This window comes from Nipponia nippon, unplaced genomic scaffold, assembly GCF_047370975.1.
Source record: "Nipponia nippon isolate SJK-2023a ecotype South Korea unplaced genomic scaffold, ASM4737097v1 scaffold_1, whole genome shotgun sequence".
In the NCBI taxonomy this organism is placed as follows: domain Eukaryota; kingdom Metazoa; phylum Chordata; class Aves; order Pelecaniformes; family Threskiornithidae; genus Nipponia; species Nipponia nippon.
The window spans coordinates 116,069,884-116,094,778 of NW_028262290.1; the positions used below are offsets into that span (position 1 = coordinate 116,069,884).

Consider the following 24,895-nt stretch of genomic DNA (forward strand, 5'->3'; position numbering starts at 1 on the left):
GAGTCTATCTTTGGGTACCCTGCAGCGAGCCTAATAAAGAAAAAGGAAATACTCTGCATTTACGAAAGCATGCCTGAAACAGGGGATTTGACCCCAATACTCATCTGCCTTCAGCAAGGAAACACTGCTACACCATTTTACATGCACAGCACTTACCACTGCTCCCCTTTCGCATATATCCTAAGAGCACTTCACCAGACGGGGCTGACGCAGCAATATTACGCAGCACTGACGTAGCATTTCTGTTGCCTGTTGACCGGTCTTTTTCCTCAGCAAACCCCTCGCTACTTCTCCCTTTGCTGTCCACCACCTGTAAGGTTTTTCTCACTAACTTCACCTTCTACCTTTGTCTTCATATCCATCCTCCTTATTTCTATTGCACCTTGTCCCCACTCGTCTGCCTCTTCATCTGCTCTGCAGTGTCGCTCGAAGCCGTCCCCTAAACACATGTTCTCCCAACGTGACCCCAAACTCTTCAGTGCTAATGCTCCACTTAGAGACCTACCAGTTGGGGTTTGTTTCTTTTTTCCCCTCTGCAGACACTAATTGCAAACATCTCTGGGTAGAGAGTGCCTGTCCTTGGACAGCTGCAGAGCACTCAGTGTATTGCAAGTGACAACACAGTAAACTATGAGCAGAATTTGGAGGAGAATTTGGCTTCTTTATGGTGAAGAGCTTACAATATGCTGCTAAAATGACAAAACCAGCATGCCTACTACAGCTTAGTGCACCACAACTGTTATCCCAAGTGATGCTAATAAGTCTTTTGGAAGACTTTTAGAAGACAATTGCCACCCCTCTGTCTTATTTTACAGTATAATACCTTGCAGGCTCAAAGCGCTTTCTACAAATCAAAAGGATGGGACTGTATCTATTTTTTTTTTTTTGGTCCCCCTTCTCCTTGCGAACGTGGCTCCTGCTTTTTATTTGGAGAACCTGCCGAGCTGTGCCACTCGGGACGTGAAGGAGCAGCGTGTCAAAGACGGGATCAGGCTGGTGCGTTCCTTGCCTGTGATCAGAGCCTCTCACAGATGTGATCAGCAGTATTAACCTGTTGACCTTTGCTAGACCCAGACACTGGGAAAGCATGAAGAGAAACAGCACAGAAGCAACAACATAAAAAAAGGAAAAAGATTTTAAAAAGAAATTGTCCTTGTGATTTAATTGGAAAGAGAAAAACAAAGTATGTTATTTACAAATTCTTTTGCATTCTTGTGCTTAGAAATTAACGATTCTCTTATATTTACATTCTAGTGGAAAAGAGGGAGAGAAACAGAATGCTTTTGTATCCCAGTTATCTGTGGTTTTGGGTTACACAAAATTACTTTTTGTTCCCCAAACTAGAACAGTTATTAGTTATTAAGAGTCTCTGTGTGTAAGGCGCCTCTTTACTTCTGCATGCCCAAGCCAAGACTCTCACATCATCAAGGCTAACCCAAAGCATAAAGGAAAGTTTTTCTGCCTGCTGCCTGTGGCCGTGGGACGCAGCTCCAGATGCTCCAGCACTGCTCCTTATCTGGTGCAGTCTCAACATCTCCTCCACGGCTGCTGTGCTGACATGCACAGTCAGCAACCGCACACCAGATAATACTGCATCCTTTTCTCCTCATAATGAAAAATTATGTAATATAGGTGATATAGGTTTGAAGTGACACAAAATATCACTGCTACCTATGCAAACCCGAATGCATACAGACATCTAGTGATCACCCTACCTCTGCCTAGCCATCCATGTGCCTTACTGGATGAATGACATGCTTCTGAAAGCATCCATTACTTCCACCCAGTCTGCTTAAGACTTGTGGCAGCTGATTGACTTTAAAACCAGCTTGGCATGCTCAACTCTGGTTGACTTAAACTAAACCTGTGGGAGCTCATGGTACGGGACGAGAGCCTTTCTAAGCCTCTCAGAGGAATGCTGTCACCACCAGGTTCGGTCTTCCACTGATCCAGTGTGTCAACTGATAAAAAAGTTCTCCATGAAAATATGGACTGACTCCTGCTGATTTCCCTGTGGCTTGGGATACGGGATACATCTGAATGTTCTCTGGGCAGAAGGAATTGGAGTTTGGAAGATAAAGGTCACAGAGAAAAAGTTTCAAAACACTGCTGCTTTAGATAAGGGAACTTCAATCAGTTTCACCTCATCGTACTTTTACTTCAGCTTTTAATAAATCAACGAAAGGAAAAAAGGTCAGTCTGGGCACTAGTCTGTGAAACGTGCCTGTCATATATACTAAAGCATAACAAACTTCCACCAGTCACAGTCACCCCCAAATTATGGCACTGCGAACAGCTGGGCAGCTGAAAATCTGATATGGTTCCTGAGCCAATGATCTGTAAAACCAAAGGAAAGGGTCCCGTTGTGACCTCCCCATTCAGAGAGCGTGGGATGAGCGGGGTAAGAACTCAGTTCTCCATGCTCCTTTCTAACCAGAAAAATGACATACCCACACCCGTCAAGGTCTCCCTCGGCGAGGACATGAATAGAATCACGAGTGAAAGTTACTGGGAAATGAATATTGAATAAAGTCATACAAACCTAAACAGCTGTCTTTTCTTATGGGTATCATTGCATATACTACTGTCTTCCAACAGCCTACTGAAAAATGAAAAGAAAGATTATGGTAACAGACATGGTAATGCAAATTTATCTTATCTGTAAAGCTGTATTTAATTTCTAGCAACACCTTCCAACTTGCGCTAGATTCATAGTTTAAAAAAAGCAAGGCTAAAATTGCCCCCCTCCCTCTCCCATAACTGTGCACAGTCAACTGAACATAAGAAATGTCAGCCAGGGAGGCTGAAGGCCATTTAACATTTCCTGTTATCGAGCAAAGTAATTCTCAGAAGCCAAGGAACCATACATCTACATCCAAAAGAAAATTCATAAAAATATCACCTATATAAGAACATAAAAAGTGCAAGCCAGCAAAATACTGCATATATAATTTTAAGCACTTGTTAAGTCGCTTGGAAATCTCTGCAGCTCAGAGAAATGCTCAGGTTCTCTGATGAAAAAGAAAGGCAAAGCACTTAAACACATACCTAACTTTCAACACAGCAAATCAACAAGGTTGCTTATGTGCATGGAGCTAAGTACGAGTTTATGGGAATGTGAATAACTATGTCACGTTTATGGTCTCATTCTCTCCAGAGAGGAAAAAGTAGGTTTATGGAAGCATCTTCTTTTTGCTTTTTGGGTTCCTCTGTTGCATTTTTTATTTATTTCAATAAAACATATTTCCACAGTCATGATACAGAAGAAGCAGCTGAGGAAATATCCTTGGCTCTCAGAATACGAGGTGGTTAGGTGATAGTAGCCATTACCTCCTGAGGGATTTCCCTTATTCCACTTTCAGGACTGTCCATTGGAAAAGCTGGTTTGTACCATTACTGTGGAGTCATTTACTATGGGCACAGCCTTGCCCATAAATGCATCTGACAGATGTAAAGATGGACAAAGGTAGAAATACTGTGAAAGATTAACCTCCCCTTCTTCAAGGGGATGATAAACAGTTTTAAAACCTGCACAGGACAGACTTGGGCTAGCACTGCTCAAACACTCACCAGTGAAATTCTCAGCGTTTTGGATAAAATCCTTATCTGCCATAAAGGTGCGCAATTTCTAAGATCTTCAACACAGCTAAGCTAATTTATGGCTGCTACAGAGCTAGTACTCTGTATTTTGTAGATCTTAGTTAAGCACAGTTTCTTCTTCCCTTTGCTTTAAATAGATTTATTATGATAAAACAAACATCCGTAAGAACTATCACACAGTAATGCAATGCAACAGTTGGCTCAGATATCACCATTTCATTACTACAATGGAGCAGTAAAGCAGGTCTGGTCTGGGGGACTTGTGAGCCTTCACAAGCAACAAGTGAAGTCAGTGCTGCCGCTCAGCCCCACAGGAGAGAAGGTTAAACAACAGAAACAAGCGTGGTGTTTCATAAATACCATCCCCCAGCCACTGCTGGAGTGCTTTTTAGAGATCAATAAGTTAAATTCTAAAGGCACTCCAGAGACAGGTTGAGCATTTCATATGAAACATTAGGCAGGTTCCCCCCCGCACCCCAGTCTGCTTTTTAAACTGAAATGCAAAGTCTTGGGAAAGCAGCAGTAACACCTTATCTGCTCAGATACAATACTGCACGGTAATCTCTTTTCCCCCCTCTTAAAGCAGAAAAACACTGCAGATAATACGGATTACAAATTTTCTCAACAGCCTTCGCATTAGGATAAACAACTATAGAACTATAGATAGACAAAATAATGAGAGAAACAGCTAAGTTTAACACCAAAAAAAAAAAAAAAAAGCTATTTTTACCTGTTTTCCACAAAAAGGTTTTCCTGGGAGCAAACTGACTGAAAAATAAAAAAGGCATTGTATCAGACGTTCTAGATATGCTCTGCTGTTCCAATTCCTTCCTTGATTTTAGAATTATCTCCCCTGTTCAGGCTTAAGGGGATTTCAATTCATGCATCATTTGCATTTGCAGAAGACAAGAGGGGAAAAAGGTCAAGAATAAGGTCAGGCCAGTAAAATAAATTCCATGCATTACAACACATTGCCAATGAGGGGTCTCAGTTTGGAAACAAACTGAAACTTCTCAGTCCTGAGATCAGAAGAAGGCGGTATGTGCAAAATACTGGCAATTCGAAGGGGAAAAATGTTTTTCCTACATAATATAAGGTTCCACTGGTCTGCCCTACCACCTCAAAATAAGATTGCAGAATAGCACAGAGCTGCAGGTAGGAAGGACAAACAGGAGGAAAGCATGCAGAATTGACAAAGTTCTTCAAAGGGAGAGAAGATACTGCAGTACTTAGAAATACTATGTGATTTCACATTTTATGGTTGGAGAGGAAACAGTCATACCCACATTGAGATATAAAATGATGATAATCATCTTAATAATAATATTAACAACAATAATAGTCTACTGCAAAAAGGTTCTCTGCTGGAAGACTTAGATCCTGAGAAAGGTGAAGGGCTCGGAAGAAATAAATCCTACAGGCAAGTGTATAATTCTTTTAGCATTACTTAATTTTTTATGCAGAGAAATGAAGTTGTGCTCAATTTCCCATAAATAATTCTCCATCTTTGATTTTTTTCATTTCCCTCCTATTTCATGTTCACTACACAAAGTGCCTCGTAGCTGTCATTGTTATGGTTATATCTCCATGAGGTACAGAAGAAAGGACAGTCAGTACTTGCACTGAATTTAAACAAAAAGGCAGGCAAAGGGAGGAGGGCACCAGAGATCATGCCCATTACTTCTGTAACAACAGGACTCAGCTCAAAGAATGCAATGCCATCATTAGCTGTGTCGAATTTTAATGATATGGAATATGCACGGATTTGTGATGTTTCTGTTTTGAAAAGGGTGAGCTAATGACCTACTCAAAGAGCACTGGCCAAACCAGAAGCAACACCCTGCTCATTCCCAGCGCTCCAGCAGATGCCTGGGCAAAGTTTTCCCTTGGCACCACAGCCAGCGCCATCCCGTTGATTTACACAAGGAATGAATTTAGCCCTGAGAAGGCAATGCGGTTTCTCGTTAAAGCTGGAATTCGCCCACCCAGCATCCACATTAGGGAATATCTGACAGCTCCGTGGGCTTCCCAGGTGAGCTCCCACCCTGCACTCCAACTAAACACTCAGGGCTCTGGGCTGCATCGGTGGCAAGTGCATCTGTTCTTAGCACAAAGCCTCAGGATATCAAAAGCAAGTTCTCCACTGCCAGGGACCAAACTCCCACCAGCTACAGCCAACCTAGGGTTTCACCCCAGGCCGAAAGGAGACACAAACTGTTCCACCTAAAAACTACTGGGATCCTTTGTACAACTATGACACTGCCTCTTCTCTCATTTTATGTACCTTACTCACAAGGTTTCCTTAACAAATGTGGCTGTGCAGACTTCAGCATAATCTAACTACCTACGAGCATAGTGAAATCACCCCGTAGGCTTGTACAACCTCAGCTGTGGGGCTGCGTCTTCACTTTGAGGTTCATGACAGGCATTCGCGCATTGACTTCGCTGCAGTCACATTACCAAGCAGCATTATGGCTCCTCTTCCAGAGCAAGTGAGTAAAAACCTTTGCTTAGACCAGAGTACTGCTCTGTGTCCCCACAAAGCTACAAAAGCAAAGGGGCATGTACCTGTCTGGAATATTTTTTTTGAACTTAACTGTTATTTTTTCAAGTTTTTAAAGAGACTGGGGCATAAAGCAGAATAAATATCTGGGAATTATATTTCATCAAGCAAGTGGAGAGGTCTGCTCCCTTTTCAGTGTCTTGGTGGGAACCACTACCAACTGCATTACAGACTTAAAGACAGGGTCTGTAATAACTCCATTTGTCTTCCTGGCTGTCAATGCTGGCACAGGGCCACACAATCCCTGGAAACTATTTTTCAGTACAGGTGTGAGGCTGAGAGGCAGAGAAGACAGGCACTTTTTTATTATGTTATTCTTACTGTTAAAAATCAGATGGCTAAGCAGCTCTGGATAGCAATTTAGCTACTACAAGGTCAGGACTCACTTTCCTGATCTATAGCATCAATAATGCTCAATTTAAAGCACCAGGAAAGCTTAAGTAGACAGCACAGCTGTTGTCAAAAACATTCTTAAAACACTCGGCTCTTGTATACTTATAAAAGACACTGACAACAAATCTACAAAAGGAAAAAAGTCATGCAAGATTACCTACAAATTCACCTCCTTGGAGACGTCCACATGCAAGATTTCCATTAGGGTGCTCTGTATGACTAATTGTTATTTATGAAACGAGTATTTCACTCTTCCAATTTCCCAGAACCTTTTCAAGTCTCAACTGGAAAACGTGCATCAGCTCTGTCAGTGCACTAGGTATACTGAGGGTTGCTGCTTTTGTTTTTAATTACATTAGCCAACATAGATAACTATTAACATGCAGCAATATCCTGCAGTGGATACCATCAGGTAATCATTTTCACGTCAGTTAACAAGGTATGATAGATCTCAGGCTTCCAACTAATGCTTATTGCTTGATCTGCAGCCACAAACAAAGGCTCTGTACAGCAGTAAGGGAGTTTTTAGTACCTACAGGTTTACGGTAGCCAACACAAGGCGTGTCTTTGTTTTGTTTTTATTAATTTTAAACCCTTTTCTTCCTCATCTTTTCCTACTAGAAGGATAGGACAGGCTGAAGCCACCTTTTCAAACATTTCTTTCATGACTCTCTTTAATCAGAGAGTGAGAAATATCCTCAGTGTTTTCTTAAGTAGAGGAATCATGATTTATTTTATCTAAAGAATCTGGCTCTTCAGAATACATTCCTTAGTCAAAAATAGCCATTACAATTAAGAACAAAAAATAAAAAGCATGTGTATTTCCTTTAATAAGTTCCATGTGTACCATGGGCAATTCTAGCATTTGTGTAAGTAATAAAACATCTACATTTTTCAGCGAATACACAATGATTACTAGAGAATACATTTATGAACGACGGATGGTCCTTACGTGATTCTGGCTCATGAGGTTATGCATTGCATTAACCTTGAAGAATGAAATTTCCCCTATGTAATTTGATTGCTAGTCTTCAGAATCAATTTTCTGCATGCTCAAAAGCCAAACATAGTGTACCATTTATGCACGCATTTGGGATTCTCAGTTACATCTACAATTTGAATTAACACACAGGGGAAGAACAACATATACTTCTCTTTTATTCTTTTAGATTGTTCTTTTTCTTTCTTGGACAATTGCTTTTCAACCTTCTAAAAGCAACTAAAGCAGTTCAGACAAGAAACTACTTCTTTACAAGACCCAGATACTCCAGGTCCTCTGCTCCAGTGCACTTGGTTGTAAAATTCACAAACTGTTGTAAAACTAAGTTTCCAATAAAAACATGTTTTAAAAAGGAAGGTTGTAGGCTTTGCAATTAAAAAATAACCTTGAAAATAGCTTTGAGCACAACAGAGCTCATGCAATGCTGTTTTAGTGTTAGCAGCCTGAGGAGTTTGAAGTGTACTTTGTAGTCCTTAGCGAGCTGGAACTATCACATTTATTAACTATTTATTTCTTCACCAATCCTTTTATTAAGATATCACATTAACATGTTTCTCAATCCCTGCCACTTGCTATGACTCTACACATGACAGGAGTCATTAAAACCTCCCGCTCCCCTTGTCAAAATTTATGATAGCCAACACAGCAGATGCAAAACTTGCCAGAAAGCATAATTTAAACTGACTAATATCAGACTAATCATCATAAGGACTATCATAATGATGGCATTATTCATCAACATAGTTATTTTGTTAAAACCTTCCCACTTGGAAATGAAGATATCTGGCGCACTAGAGTGCTGCAAAATCAAAAGGAAGGGCAAGCAAACTTTCTGTTGGCTGGTATGTGGGGTCCAGATTAAGACATTTTTCACAGCATTTGAAACATGCACAGAATTTTTTGTCCCTGTAACCAGACTGCCTTTTCCTCATATATTTTGTTCACAGTTCTGACTCTTGGGCTGATATGTTATCCAAAGAGTTTTGGGTACTTCAAACATGTTTAGAGAGGGGTACTAGGTGCAACAAGTTACGGCAGTACTCTTGACCTTCATGGCTGCCCTTTGGAGACCTCTCATGCAAGCTCTCTTCATGCATACTCTAATTAGAAGGGAAGTAACTATAATCCATTTGCTAAGGTTCATAAGCAAGGCACTGATAAAGGCTTGACTATAGCAGTGTAAACAGTATAGAGATAATAAAAATACCGCATGATTAATCCCTCCCTGTCTATCTTTCTACATCTATAGTTTGCAGGATGACAAGGCTTAGGTACCTACCTCAGAGAAACGTGGGGAGAATTGGATTAATTAATGATTGCAGAGGACTTTAAAACTATAAAGTCTTACATGCAGTAAGTGGCTACCTGTAATAGGAAGCCGTTGCTCTCTTTCCTAAAACTGAAAAAAACCAGACATTGTCCACCACTGCAACCACGGACATCATCCTAAAAACCACCTCATTTCTGTGAGAAGTGCTCCACTCAAAAAAGCTCAGCTAACACATATACTCCTGTTAATATTATTAGTACAGCTTGCTGAAATTCACTGCCCTACGATGCTCACTAACACCTGCAACAGCAGAGAGAGAGAGCAAATGAGTGGATATGAGAGAGAGAGGGAGAGATATCTAACATTGCTGATCTTTAAAAATGCTCACTCCCAATCCATTTAAAATGCCTGTCACAAACCACACTGTTACTTAGGTCTTGCCTCTCGGAGATGCTAACCCAATGGACCACAACAACCTCCTGCTGTGAGCAATTAAAATGTTCACCACTTGCCTATCTTTAAAACACAAGTATCTAGAGAGAAAGACAGCAGCGCATCGTGGAGCGACTTTCAGCACACTTTTCCAGCCACCTCCATTTCCCAGCCTGGCATTTCAAGCTGCTGCTTGTGATAGAAACTGCATTATTTGGCAACAACTTTTCATATGGTATTTTTAAACAACATTTTGCCTCATTTGAAGTCTGCTTCAAAACCCAAAGATGTTTTTGTTTTGGACAAGCTCCTTTGTAATAAGCCAGAAACAGCAAACTTTCATATAGGAGACAGGTTGCAAAGAGGCTTTTGCAGCCCTCGAACAACTTTTTAACTCTACCGTATATACTGTGACAGTATTTACATCAGACCCACATGCTGAAAGCAAAACGTAAACCAAAGGGCCTCTGCTTTTACTGGAATTGCCTCAGTCAAGAAAGGAAAAGCCAGGCTAAAAACATTTAGATGTGGCAAGCTACTTAAAACAAGCAAAATAACTTATCACAAATGAGACAACACACACCTTAAAACTATACAATGTATTCTGCTAAAGAAAAATAACTTGGATGTGTGCAACTCCAACACCAGAACAAAATAAAAGGATATCTAAAATAATACTATTAGCCCTGCAACATATGAACAGTTTTCATTTAAAAGGACACTGCCAAATATGATTTTCAGTAATAGTTTTAATTGGGTTTATTCCCATATTCCTCTAAGTGGCAGAGCTCCCACTGAGATGTGAGATAAAACAATAAAATGTTGACTTTTTTATTTTTTTCCTTTTAGGACCCTGTCATTACAGTATTACAGCAAATTATAATTTTTTCAGGAACATGAGGTATTGCTCACAGATGTTTTGTATTTAAATGTTTTCCTCTAGCAATGTAGCTTGTTGTGCAAGTTCCGATTTTTTGGTAGGGCGGGAATTATAATGCCTGCTTCATTTTATGCCTTTCAAAATAAAATCATCAACAACGTGACCAACTTTTTCTGATGACAGAAATACAGTTCCTTAATCGGTCATTTCAAAAAGCCTGTGCAACTCCACTTTTAACCTCTGGCTTTTCTTTGTTCTTACTCTTAGTGCTACAGCACTGGTCCAAAGAAACAAAACCATGAGGAGGCTCTTCAGAAGGACGCTTACAAAATTTGATCCAGCTCAAAATGAATATGAAATAACACAGCTATTTGAAATTATTGAGAGTGTCCATTTAAATCACTGCTCTTTGGTTGGCAAAAAAGAAGGAAAACAGAAGGAAACCTAGACCACACGAACATTCAAAGAAACGGGATAAGCACTCCCCAGACAACATGCTGAGCCTGATCTCTCCTCTACCCTTCTCCCTGCAACTCTCGTCACCTCCTTCTCCAGAAGCCAACCTCCGCACCTCTCGAGCTCCTCTCGGACCCTCTGCGCCAATTGCCCTTCCCTGTCACCTCCAGCTCCACAGGGCAAGTCCAGCTGCGGTGTTCGTGTTGGAGGGGAGCAAGACTGTCTGACTACCGACAAAGGTATGGCACTAAAGAGGCAATTAAAACAACTACTCACATCTTGTGCAAATATTCTCTCCCTCACTCTCTGATACTCCTCTTCTCTCTCTTCAATTGATTTACTTCGTCTGTCATCTCTAAATGGAAGAATTCTGTTTTGCTGAGCAGAAAGAAAACCAGGAGGGTTATATAAGTTGAGCTGTTAAAAACTGCCGTTAAGTAACTGTCAGCTGAGAATAATAAATGTTCACTTAAACAAATGAAGCATGAAAACGATAGCTGTCATTCCTGCACGAAGCGCCCGGCAAGGCTGGGCACCCGAGGGTTTCCAGTTAGATACTGCACGCGGGTTCGTAGAGCGAGTGGCCGAAACAAGGCTTTCTGCACGGCTTTTGTGGACCCATTATCCTAAAACCGGGTGTTCTCACCCCAAGCCTAAGTGCCATTGCTCTCGACTGCTAAGACTTCTCGACTCTCCTACCGGCTGCGAGGAGCGGGAGGGCAGGCAGTGCTGCACTGCGCTACCTATGAGATCAAGGAAGAAAACAGGGAAACTAGGCTGCAAGAGCTAAACTGCAAACCCTAGAAGAAACCCACCAAAGTCTCTGTGTACAAGGAGAAGTCCCAAATATTGGCCACGACAGTCTTAACCATTTCGACACCATAAGGAACCCTCGACTTCAGTTTTGCTGGGAAAAGAAGGGCCATTTGTGCCTCTTGGTAAACCGCAGTGCAGGAAATGGCTGTGCCGTGGGAGGGAGGAGAGCAGAAGAGGACCCCCAGCCAAGAAATGCTTCATTGGGGATTGGGTTTCAAGTACTGCTCCTTCTCCCCCTGCACCCCAGCACCTGGTGAGATAGGTCATGGTGCTTTCCTTTGGCTCATCCCCATGTTCACCACAACCTGAAAATGCTTGGGCTTTGTTTTTGAAGCCAACTTGGATGCAGCGTAACTGGCAAGGCTGCTATGTACAACTGAAAGTCAAGGAAAAAAAGGGAAAAACGAGGAAGAAAAAAAGGAAGAATCAGTCCTTTACTGAAAACGGGAAGGAAAGTGGTAATGAGAGACTCACTGGCAGGTCCCTCCACAAATATAACCTCAGCAAAGAAAGCATATGCTGTCTTCTTACCTGTGAGAATTTTCTCATAAAACCAATTCACGTCAGAACCCTTTTTGTTTTTTTTTGTTAATATATTCCACATACACAGCTTGCACTGGATTGCAACAGCACAACACCCGCTTTTAAAGGCAGCACAAACACACACATTTCCCTGGCGCTCCCCTACTCATCAGGCTCACCTAAGGTAAGGTAGTGTTATGGCACAGGCAACACAGAGGGGGAACGTCTGCCACAGTACATGCACGACAAGCAAGTAAGTTACACAGACAGTAAAAGGTGGTGAGGGCACAGGAGGAAGGAAGGAACTAAAAGATGAAACTGGTTTATTTTTGTCAAAACTTTAATTTAGGATGGTTTAAAAAAATCAACCTGGCCTCACCATCACATGTTTGTTTGGGGCACTTTTTTTTTTTTTTTAATAAATATTTTTTTTTCCTCTCTCCTTTTTGGGCTACATCAGTTTATCATCGGTCCATACTGAAATCCAAGTCTAAATGGGTACAACAGAAGGAGGAAGCTGTAGGGAGCGGAACAACTGCCATAGTTAGGCGAGACATTGAGAAATGCGACTGACACAGCCTTCCACGCAGCCCGGAGCCGCCGGCATTCCCCCTCCCGTGGGCATGCAGCAAGTCCTGCGCCAAGCAAACCACCCATGCAAACCCACACACTGCCACGGCTGAAGCGGCCACGCCGGGGTTCAATGCTACCCACGGTGGTACGTACGCCAGAGGAGGCGGGGGGGGGGGGCAGGGGAGGAGGAGGAGGAGGAGAGCAACAACAAAAGAACAACAATAACATCAGTCAGCCCACCTTCAAAAACAGAACAAATTTCAGCAACTCTCGAACCGAGAACCAACCTGATTGTCTTCTTTATCAATACTAGAGTTATCTCGCTTCAAGATAAATCGCTTCTGGGATTCTTCACCTTTTTCATCTTTTAAATGTTCAGAAAACCTTTGCTCTGGTCTGCCAGCAAAGTAAAACATAGCAATAAAAAAATCTTTCTTTTGGTTTTGCTTTGATCTTTATTTCTCAGTGCTCTTTGTTTTCACAGAGGCATTCAGTGCAAAAGCAGTTAACATTTGTGGTCATGGTGAGACGCTGCCTATAGCTGTCTGAGGCTGCTGTATCGCTGCTAACTGTTATTGCTATAAATAGCTTTTGTTGTTGTTGTGCAGCAAGGAGCGGGAATCCAAAGCCTCAGTCACTGAAATATTTAGACTCTCCTCACTGTGACTGAAGGACAGGGAAAACAAATTAACATACTATATGTTAATTTGCTTCCTTCAGTAGCTGTGACCTCCGGCAACACTGCCGCTTAGTGAAGCCCATCCATCTTTAAAAGTAAGGAAATACCAATAGAAATCTTAAAAACAAAACCAAGAGTTTCCTCACTCCTAATAAACAAAACCAGTAATACAAGGGACTGACGGTGTTTTGTTTAAACAAAATATTATCTCATCACCATTGAGTGAGGAAAATACTCCAGAACAATCACAGAGTATCAGTAAGTTCACTGATTTAAACCCATCCAGACATTTATTTATTTATTTATTAAAGCCAAACCCCACTGGTTGAAAGCTCAACATTTTAGGTTCATAAGCTGGGAATATGCTGTTCCACACTCTCACCTTGCACAAAAAGCATCTCATATCACCTCACCTTGCACAAAAAGCAAATTTTAAGAAGCATCTCATGTCACTGCCAACGTCTTGTCGCAGTCAATAAATAACACTCCAGCCTGCCCCACTCCCAGACCCAAACCCATAATGTTTTAAGCCCCACCGATGTCAATAAGGTGACCAATGGCCTCAAGAACTGAGCTGGGATTCATACGCTGCTGTCATCCAACTGAGGCACTGCTAATGCACATGCTGGTTTTTAAAAGCAGTAATACGCTGTGTCACGCTGTGAGGTTTCTATCAGGGAATGCAAACCTTATACTCTGTGCTGAAGGAGCTGCTAACAGCAGTATTGGTAGGAAATCCTTATATCTAGAGACCTATATAAACAAGACACGAAGCTTCCACTGACATTAATGGACCAGTTGTGAAGAATTCAAAAGGTAGAATTTCCAGAAGTCAGTGACTTTGTAAGTAAAAGTCCTCTACAAACTTTAAAATAAATACCTCAGCTTCATCTTACTTCAGAATGGAAAATTAAATCAGATGCGTAAATCAGCCACCATTTTGTTGTTACAGCATTCAGATTTGCACTTAACTAATTAGCAATGGATTTCAAATCAAACTACAGCACATATCCATGCCATAATGACAGTCCATTACAATTCATTATCAGATGTACACCAAACATTTGTAATGAACTGTTAGAAATACAATATTAAGAGACAGCAGCTCTCCGCCCTCTCTTTCTATATAAATTTGAAGGACTCCCACTTCTGCTCATAATTTGCATTTTTGTGACAAAACATACTGGCCCAATTTCCACAGATTTTGAGAATTCAAGAAGCCTTTGTCCATCATCCATAGGTGCTAGCACTAACAGATATAGGGCCCAACACATGAAAGTCAGCAGACTCTCCAGATGGGGATGGGTTATTAGCGATGCTTCCTCATAAAGAGGAAGGGCTCCAACGCCCTGTTAATGGATTGCTAGGTGGGTTGTTCTGCCTTTGCTCCCATTAATGAGCATTGGGCCTGCACAGCCAGAAACGAAGATTCATTCCCTCAAATATTCTGCTTTGACAGGACCAGCTAAGGAATGTTATTTTGCTGGTTTTACACCCTGAAGTGCAAACAAAATTTCTGCAATTGTACTATCAGTGTAAAATTTATAGTTGTAAACTATCTGCTGAGCATCTAATAAACTATATAACAAACTAATAAATGACTGGGATTTTAAAATGCAGAGGGGAAAAAAGTAATCAAAAATTAGAGTAAAAAAAAAGCTTGAAAGAACAATTTGGGGAAATGTCTCCTCCAACTACTAACTTATTTAAACAACATCGTTTTCATACTTCGTAGCATTATTTTCATTTTTTAATCCCATTTTCATTTAATTTACTATTTATAAAACATTTCCACTTGTCAGAAGAAAATAGCAGAAATGTGAGATCAAGCCACGAACCTAAACTAATGATCCGGTATGTGCCTGTTAATAAAATTAATCTACAAGCCCAGTAGGTGATTAATCTCCAGTTGTGAAAAGAAGTTTGCTTGGGCAGAGAGCCTCTGCGAATGTGCAGAGCATTACAGAGTGCCGCAGTACTACCAGCGCCATGAGAAGGTCCTTCCCTCCCAGTCGTCACTGCAACTCGGTGTCACCGTTACCAGTGAGGCTGCAAACAGCATGACCAGCTCAGCTAAGAATGCAAAGCCTGAGGGAAGACTGTCAAGTGAGAAATAGGATACCACTGCAACAAATACCTTCAGGCACACCAACCTGCAGGCCTCCCTCAAACATTAAAAATCAGAAAAGGACATGTTGTTGAAAGAAATGTAAACTATTTTAAAGAAGATACCATATTCCAATGATATTTACAGGTGTTTGTGTTTTTTTCTTCAATACTGTTTACTGCATTTTCTTTTGGAACATCTATTGCAAAAACGTATTATTAGTAGGATACAGATGAAAAAACAACGTTTAGAACAAATAAGTGGCATCAAATGCTCTAATCATTTGGGTAGAGAAAAGAGGTAGACTTTGCAAAGATTTTGGTCTGGTCCTCTGATGGAAGTCAGTGCAAGTTCCAAATTGACAGCTTTAAAGTTCCCTGTAACCATATAATGCATTTGCTAAAAGGAAGCAGAGACGTGGTTATTCTGGGGAAATCTGTTGCATTAGTTTATGAATTTGCAGGTGAATCAACTGCTTGAAAATGGATTGTAATTCTGAGTAAGATGTAGAATACTATCAATATAATAATACAGTATATAGTTACAGTAATACAGCAGATACGGCGAATTCATCTCATGTGAGTCCTAAATTAATAACAATCACATTTACTTCTCTTCTAAGCTTTTTTAGCCCTGATACTGTCAGTAGTAGAGTCTGCACAATATACCAAATTGTGTTCATGCATCTAAGGGAGTGAATTTATTAAGCTTATTTTCAGTACTAGCAGAAATTACAATCTTATGCAAGTCAAAGCACAGTTTACAATTATTATTACAAACCCATGGAATATCAGAAACTTATTCACTATTACCACACTCGTTACCTAATTTACACCTTCAAATCCTAACCATACCTCAGTTTAATTTTAAGTGGTAAAAATGGGATTTGCATAGCTTTTTTGAAGAGATACTGAGTACTTCTGAAGTCCTTATCACTAACTCGAGTACTCTTAACTATTTGAGGATCTTCTGGAAAAAAAAACAGAAACTAAACAACCTACAATACCTATCCTATATTGGTGGGTTCACCCTGGCCACACAGTATACCCATCTATGTGCTAACAACTATGTGTGCAAGAAAACAGACGTGCAAATGTATGCTTACAGAGCGTGCTGCCTACCTGTATGACATTCAGTATTTCATTTAGCCCCCGCCGTGTCTGGAATCAGTGTATCACTTGAGAACCTCAAACCCCACTACTCCAAAAAAGCTTATGGAAGAAATACCAATTCCCTTTTAAGTCAATAGGATTTTTGCAATTTAGGGACTATACTGAGAAAACTGGAAAGTATGACCCAATTATACCTTAAAGGCTCAGAAACCAACATACAGGGAGGGGGAAATCACACAGGCCAAAAAAAAGTAAAGTTTGGGGTGGCTTTTTGTTTGTTTGTTTTGTTTTTATTTAATATAACCTTTTGATCATCCAAATTTTTATTGCTTGACAGGATGAGTGGAAACAAAACATCTGTGCCCTAAAAATGCAACTTCACAAAACCACAAGTCACATATGAACTCATTTAATAATTCCTAAAAGTTGTCAGGTAGCTCAATCATTTTTCTGGCAATGTGTTTCAGAACAAAACATGTAGTACATTTCCTCCTTCCCTGTAAAGCTTTTGATCAGGTGCTACGAACATTTAAGAGAAATTGGATCTCAGAGTAAGTTAGTGCTCTTTGCTGCACATCCTCAGGCGGCTGCACAGCCCCCTTCACACCCCTAGATCTGCCAGAAAGCGTAAGCCCTTTCAGCAGCCAAGACAGCCTCTCTTCTCCATCCTGCCTAGCAAGGTAGCACCATGCTATTCAGGTAGGTGCCAGTAGGATACCTACAGGGACCCAAACTTCAGTAGGTGTCCTGCAGCACCCAAACCTTTCGCCATGAAAAGCTTCCCAAAACTCTCTGAGCACCTGCGGACTTCTGCAAAGTCTGTTCCCATTGCTCAAAATCTTTGGAAACCTTTTCCTAATCCATTTTCTTTCACAGTGAAAAGAGGGAGAGGATGCGTTATGAAATAACTTTTTGGCGAGTGATTAGTTTACCCAGTTGCCAGACAGTATGTAACAGGCATCAAGCCCCCTATCCTGTGTTTCTCCCTGGTTTAGGAGCACTTCTGCATACTTTACTGTCGTACCAGGTCCAGACTTGCAGAGAGTATTCCGGCAAAGTCTCAGAGCAATATTGCTTTCCCATTTCTAGTGGCTGTTCTCTTCCTTATGCAGCCAACAATCATTTCAACTCTTCCAGCCTCGTTTTTGTATTGGGAGATCATTATAATGGTTACTTCAAGATATGGGTCAAGTTTCTTATTTCTGTGCTTGGAATATTTTCAACTGTGAGGGTGACCGAGCACTGGCACAGGCTGCCCCGAGAGGTGGTGGAGTCTCCATCCTTGGAATGGTCCTGGGCATGGTCCCGGGCAACCAGCTCTAGGTGGCCCTGCTTGAGCAGGGTGGGTTGGACAAGTCGACCTCCATGGTTGACCTCAACCATGCCGCCATTTTGTGAAACACTGAGTCAGGTACATAGTAACAAATCTATAGCAGAACAAAGCTCCATCACTAACTCTTTTAGATGTTTTTTGTGTCTGCTTTTTCTTTTGCAAGTTGGCCATTATCATTTACCTTTCTCATTTTATAGTACTTAAGCAAGGCCCCAACAAAGATACTTTGCGGGACTCATTCATTACAGTGAAGCCTATATTTTGGAAATGGTAAAGCTGCAATAAGCAGCAAAACATTTCTGTGTGTCAGAAAGGAAAAAAAAAAGTTAAGATTTTGATAGCAACATCCATTTTAAGATTATTTTTTTTTTTTCTGCTATCATGGTGACTTTAATGTGAGCTGCTTCCATTAACTTCAGTAGTGTTCCTCTCAATTTATCTCTGTATGACAGAAAACAGAGTTCGCCTCTCAGGCATGTTTTTTACATGGACTCTTTAAGGAGAATCCCCCATTACGTGCTCATTTAATGCTTTTGATTCCGAGTCAACCATTGTAAGTAGTAATGAAAAAAACCCCAAACCCTAAGTACCTTAATCAGGTATTCACTATTTAATCAAATTACAGATTTAAAAAACATATTGCAGAGTGGTATTATCTATCAGGATACGCAGACTAAGGAAGTCACAGGGCATTTCCTTGCGTCTGCCATGTTTAGAAGTAAAGTAATGCAGTTTCATAGACCTCTGTTTGCATGGGAGGTAAGAAATGAAATACGGGGGGGGGAATCTGCACTCATTTTAAGTAAGTTAATTAGCTCTGAAATAACTGGCTAAGAAACAGGAAACAGATACCACACCAAAAGGACAAATGGAAAGAGACAAGCATGAGCTTTGAACGTTACCGTTCTGAAGACTTAGTCACTGTATTAGCAGAGCACACAAACAGTCTGGGATTGTCAGGGCTGACATACATACAGTACATAAATCTTTATTATGAGGCATATGTTTCTGACAGCACCACAGCGCACAGGCTGTTGCAAGATGCCTTTCAAAAGAAGCAACAACCTCACCATGTGTGGAGAAGATGGGTTTGCCGGTACAGTGCCTGATGTAGCTAAAAATCTAGCAAGTGCTGTAGCGCTTGTCATCTGCAAAAGCCTCACAGGTAATAGTGAAGCAGCTGTCTGAAGAAAGGCAATGTAGGAAAGCAAGTTCAAAAGTGGAGATCGCTGTGGTGTGCAAGAGTCTAAAAAAAAAAAAAAAAAATGAACTTTGCATTTGCAATGCAATGTTCATTTAATGCACATAATGGGGGACAGCATGTTAATATTCCTCTCCTGAACGAACGGCAACACAAAGTGAAAGACAGGTAGGATAATGGGGCTAGGAACGGGCAGAACACCACCCCTGGGTACCCACAGGATCATCATCTGGCAAAGAAAATGAATATCTAACAAAATGTTCTTACACAATGATGCCATCAGGAGAGCACTGGGATGGTGAGAGCGGGGGAGACGCACTGCTGCTGACAGGATTCAGAGAAGTTGTGAAGATTTAGGGCACTCTTATGCAGGTGTTCAGATGGTTTAACGGTGTTTTCTTGTTATTTGCACTTGTCTTTAATTAAACCGACTGCTCAGTCCAACATCATGTTGGCCTCTATTTTGAAGGCATGCTGTGACACAGTGTGGTGGCCTTTCTTGCTTTGCTAGTTTGTGAATATCTACTACATCTGCCCGCTGTGCTTTTTTTGGTTTTATGCTGGAGGCTATCCTAGGGCTCTGCATTACCACCACAGTAAAACTATGTAAGCATTACTGTTTTTTGCTTTACCTTGAGGGCCAAAACTCTATTATCTGCAGCACAAATGACTGTTTTGATCATGGAGGCATGGGAACATATTCTGAGAGTTCGAGAATTTACAGAACTTGGAAGCAAATATCATCAAAAGGCCCCAACTAAATGATGAAAGGCAGAATTCCAGCCCTAGAGGTCAAATTATTTGATGAAATTCTCTCAGAATAACATTTCTCAAGAATGAGGGCGCAGAATTTCAGCCTTCAAATAGGCTTCATGTAGTTAGGGGCTGATAAATGCTAAAACAGTTTCAAGAAGTCAGAGTGGGAATTTAAATACAGATAATTGTTAACGTACAGTGCAGTTATATTATCACAACTTAATACTTAAAACCACTCAAGATGGCATTTCAAGCATTTGAAGGTAAATGCCTCATTAACAGATTGCTGCTTTCATAGTATGAGTCACTAAGAACTTCTGTTATGATGATAAAAGCACATTGAAAGCCATCAAAAAAAAGAAAAAAAAAATCAACCCTGTACAAGACAGTTCCTTCAAGGTGCTGCCTTCTCTGTAGCACAGGGGAAAAAAAAAACATCAAATACCAAATGCTACATTTTTCCTGGTTAAAGACTCTAATTCTTTAACATTTTTTTCAGAACAGCATCTGGACTCTAAACATGTTCTACATTTATTACTAAACAACACGGATGTGAAAAGTCACAAGTTATTTTGACAGGCATTCTGCCCCTCTAATTGGGGTTGCAGATGAGTCTGGCAGGACTGAAAGGAAGAGCTGGTAACGCTACATGGAAGTAATGTCCACTTGGGTTTTTCATTGAGTGAGGTTGATTCTCTCTTGCCCACCCCTTCAAGACGCTCAGTTGCAGTACCCCAGGCAGCACAGTTTCAGTGGGGCTGGCACCAGTAGCATTTCCCATTATGAAAATGATGGTGAAGGTGAAGGCTACAGGATGGATAGAGATGATGTACACTGAATTTCTTCCATGTCAAGTTATCCTCTGTGAGGACCAAGCAGAGGGCCAGACCCTGAAGGCTTTCAGAGTATACAGTATCTAAAGAACCTGATCTAATGTTGAGGTATCATAGCCCAACTCATGACCCTCACAGGCTTTCCTAAAGTTTAATTCCAGGAAGTAATCTGTTTTAATCTACAGATGTAAAAATCGTAGTACATCTTGATTTGCTAAGAGTCTGCCTGATTACAGGCTTCAACATTTGGCCCAGTATTTTGGGGCCAGAACATGGGAACCCAGCTCTGAACTCACAGGAGATTCAGCGCACCCTTGGCCTGCCAGTAAGACCAGCTCTCGTGCCACACAGGGTTGAAGCGCAAAGCCCTCTCTTAGACAGGGACCGTTTTAGGAGTTTCAAAGTGCTTCTCTGTCCTCCTGTGATCAAACTAAGATTATTTCTGCACCTGAAGACCTGCTTCTCCTGCACTGCTCCTCTAGATTGGACTTAGTTCTTGATATTCAGGATGTCTATTGAGACTGAACCTTTTGCACAGCATCAATTTATTTCCAGCTAGTAGAGGCTCATAAGCAGTAGTGTAGTTTATTATGGAATTCATTAATATTTGATTTTAAGGACGTGGCATACTCTGTAAGTGGCTCAAAACTACAGTGTTGCATAACTACTGTGATTTACTTAAAATTACATTTTTCTATCTTAGAAGTTAAAAAAATTAACAAGGAAGAGAGGGAGAAAAAAGGAAGCAAATTCAAGATTTGAAGACCACCATGAAGGCAAGATGGTTCCCCAAAAGCCAACAGGCTAATGAAGAAACTATTAGTCCTTTTGAAATGGCCTATGTGTACAAATTAATACCATAACAAATTCTTGAGCTTACTTCAACTTTAGGCCATGAACATTTTCCCCATCTCCAGCAGGAAGACTCATAGATCAAAAGTCATCCCCTGAACAGTCACTGGCCTGAAGAAGAATGCCTGTTTTTAATAACCTGTCAGAGACAGCCTTGAAAGGCTACCTTGGAAACAGCGAGCAAAACCAACTGACTTTGCTTATAAGAACAAATATTTCTCAAACCTCTCGATACTTTTCTAGTGATCATGTCGTATTTCCTACATTAAACACAAGGCAGGCAACAGAAGCGTAAAAGGCAATTATTAAAACCAATTTGGATCACCTCTAAAATTAACTTGCTTATATATCAGCACCTCATTTCTGAAATGCCCAGATTTCAAGACATTATTTCACATACTACTAACATACAGTTACCTCTGAGGAAAGCACAGGGGCCATTTCAGATTTCCAGATCTGCCTCCAGTGATTTGAAAGTATAAATGACCAAACTGCAGCTTGATTAATGGGCACCTTCCTGCTACAGCTTGGACGAGCATATAAAGACATGGGTTAATTACTCATGCAAGGAAGAGCTTCCCTCAACCAAACTACCTACTTGCTATTCCATAGCACTCTCTTCCTGGGTAACCTCCCATCTCCCCACGCAGAACAGGTGATGATAACCTTCTAGGTTTATCAAAACTTATACTGTTAAGTGGTGTTATTGTAAGGATAAAAAAAAAAAAAAAAAGAAAAAAGAGAAAAAGAGGATTACCATAGATGTCTTCTGATTACTGCCTAACTACTATTTCATTACAGTATAAAACAGCTGTAAAGTACATGTCCACCTTAATTATAAACAATTTACTTTTGATAAATTACATTAGATGAAAATTTAATATTGGAGCTATTAGAACTGGTTCATTAACCCTAACATCTCGTTTACAGATTAAGTCATTTCCATGGGTCCAGTATATGGCTTACACTGATCAAAGTAAGAATGAAGCCAGTATTTAACGGTCAAATTCAGCTCAACTTCAAGTGTACCAAGTATGTTATTTTTTTTTCTCTTGTATCTCTCATGTAAAAGGAGCATGTGACTAAAACGAGAGAATGCTTCCTCAGAAAAAAGGCTGTCCTAATTCAAGTATCATTAAAATAAAGAAAATAAACATTTTCACAAAAAAAGAGAAGACTGGGAGAAAAAAAACTCAATTGCTTCAGATGAGCATCAAGCAGTGAAATTATTTATATGCACAACCTCAAATAATGCATTTACCGGAACAGTAGCAACTTTATGTCTGAAACAAACACCTGTAGCATAGTATTAAGATATTGCTAAAATCGCTAGCAGTTATTAACATATGTACACCCTGAATTACTTCTCCAATCACCATGTGACTGGATAAAAGAAAGGCAATTCCTTCACGTCAGGTGGCTCTCTCCCGCGATAAAAAGCCGAGGCATTGCAGTGCACGAGGAGGCTCAGGCCACTGCTGGAGGCAGACATTTCCTGAACCTCTATGTGAAATGCCTAATTCCCCTTAATGCTTTTCTGAAGCGTTGCTCATGAAGTTCCCTGCTCCTTCTCGGATGTGAAAGCCTTCCCCTGCTCAGCATGCAGGGACCCGCTGCCCAGCGCTGGGCTGCAGCGGGAAAAGCCAGAAAGGAGCTAAAGGCTAAAAACTAAGCATCGCAGCAATGACTACTGGGACACTGGGCTCTTGCATCCTAAACGTGATTACTATCGCACTGAAAAAAGTTTTTTCTAATCACGTTCCTGATTTAATCTCAGATTGAAATAAACGGATTATTTTTGTATGAAAAACTCAAGAAATAAAATCCATGAAAACCAACATAATTTGTTACTTCAAAGCTACATATGTTACTATGTAGCTACATAGGTTCATAGTTATTATTATACTTCATTGCTTTATTATGTTCTTATTAAATTTAGTTGCATAATGTATTAGTTCAGCTTAAACTGGAACAAAATGCCTCAGACAATTACTGTTATTTCTCAGTTATACAGGTTTTTTCCATTTTAGTTGCATACATCTACTACTCACACTTGTATTTCTCTACACATTTGTATCATATATACACTTGTATCATATGACACATTGTTTCATTGGGCAACAGCAATTGTAAACCAGAGGGAAAGTATAGATATCCCCAGTTTCTGCTTATTTCTTAGTAGTCAAGAAGCAACTATTCTGTAGTGAAGATGGGAAAGAGGTAACTACAATAGGAAACAGAGGAATGGAGCAGACTCCATAGTCCCTTGAAGAAAAGTAATGCAAGACTTCAAGGAAAAAAAATAAAACCAGAAATGATGGTGTTCACATATGTTTTCATGCATCATATGGCTCATAAAAGTGATTCTGCTTTCATGAGATCATTACTCTGTGTACATATATGATAATCAAGGATAGCATAAGGTGCTTAAATGCAGATGCAATACCATACAGCAAACCATTTGCCAGATAACTATTCCATATTACAATGGGGGAGAAAACTCAAAACTGTGCTTCAAACTCTCTGGCAAGCATTGAATTGCTCTGACCGAGATTCTACAAAAAATAAGATACATGCATTCAGGTACACTGTTGTAACTACTACCATATACCTAACTAAAAAAGAGCTGTTACCAATTGCATGTGGAATATGTCTCGTCTTTCCTATCAGCAAACAACTGCTTAAAGAAACGGAAGTCATTTACACTGATCAACCATGAACACCTTATTCAGTCAAGGGGAAAGGCATACTTTCCTGCGTGCCCCAAAGGCTGTAACATTTGGCATCTCAAGGAAGTCCTCCTGGCACTTCAGCCTAGGGTAAAAAAAATTGCTACAAAATATTCGTCATTGAAATCACCAATGCTCAGTAAATGCTATTTTACAGACACATCTGTAGGATCCTGTACCAAAGTTCGGATTCTTATCTTAGTATGGTGAAATTGGCACAGCACACCTCTACTAGCATAAATGTTATCTACAACAAGATCAATACACAATAGAAACCTAATGAGAACTTTTCTTCTCTGTCTGTGATTCAAACCACCCTTACACAGAGGAGACAGAATAACACAGATCGTACGTCATAACTACAAAGGTCTTGTAGGTTATTCGAAGTACATAATGTACAGTATGTCTCCTTCTGCTGATACAGTTCAGCCTTAGATTATAAGGAACCCCTGCAATACACATAACCTCTTACTATTGCCCAAAGGTTTTGATGCATCTGAAAGGCACCAAAAAAACCTTCCAACTTGGCCAATATTATATTAACATTTACATATTAACAGAGAAAGAAGAAAACCAAATATTATAAGGATCATAACTCACGATGCTCTTGGGAAAAAAAATTAGTCATAACTGAAGATGTGAGTATTGGTGTAAAGTATGTAATAGGTATGTTACACCCTCAGAATGTATGAAAATGTCTAAATACAGACATTATATATCATAAGCACTCTACCTTCTCAATTCTGATGAGCCCTGCCACTCACGCTTAGATAAAAACGTACATGAAT

At 40.4% G+C, this 24,895-nt stretch overlaps 1 protein-coding gene across 21 annotated transcripts in view; it reads right to left on the reverse strand.

Annotated features, from left to right (window-relative positions):
• The window catches only part of ARPP21 (cAMP regulated phosphoprotein 21), a 283,331-nt gene that overhangs the window by 63,958 nt on the left and 194,478 nt on the right, over positions 1 to 24,895 (reverse strand). For 14 of the 21 annotated variants that reach the window (XM_087768114.1, XM_087768125.1, XM_087768150.1 and 11 more), the window contains 4 exons: positions 12,793 to 12,901; positions 10,871 to 10,972; positions 4,331 to 4,368; positions 2,543 to 2,602 (listed from right to left, as the gene is read on the reverse strand). In XM_087768114.1, coding sequence (XP_087624240.1) covers positions 2,543 to 2,602; positions 4,331 to 4,368; positions 10,871 to 10,972; positions 12,793 to 12,901 — 309 coding nt within the window. The remainder of the gene's footprint in view (positions 1 to 2,542; positions 2,603 to 4,330; positions 4,369 to 10,870; positions 10,973 to 12,792; positions 12,902 to 24,895) is intronic. The other 7 variants (XM_087768199.1, XM_087768207.1, XM_087768242.1 and 4 more) reach the window with 4 other exon arrangements.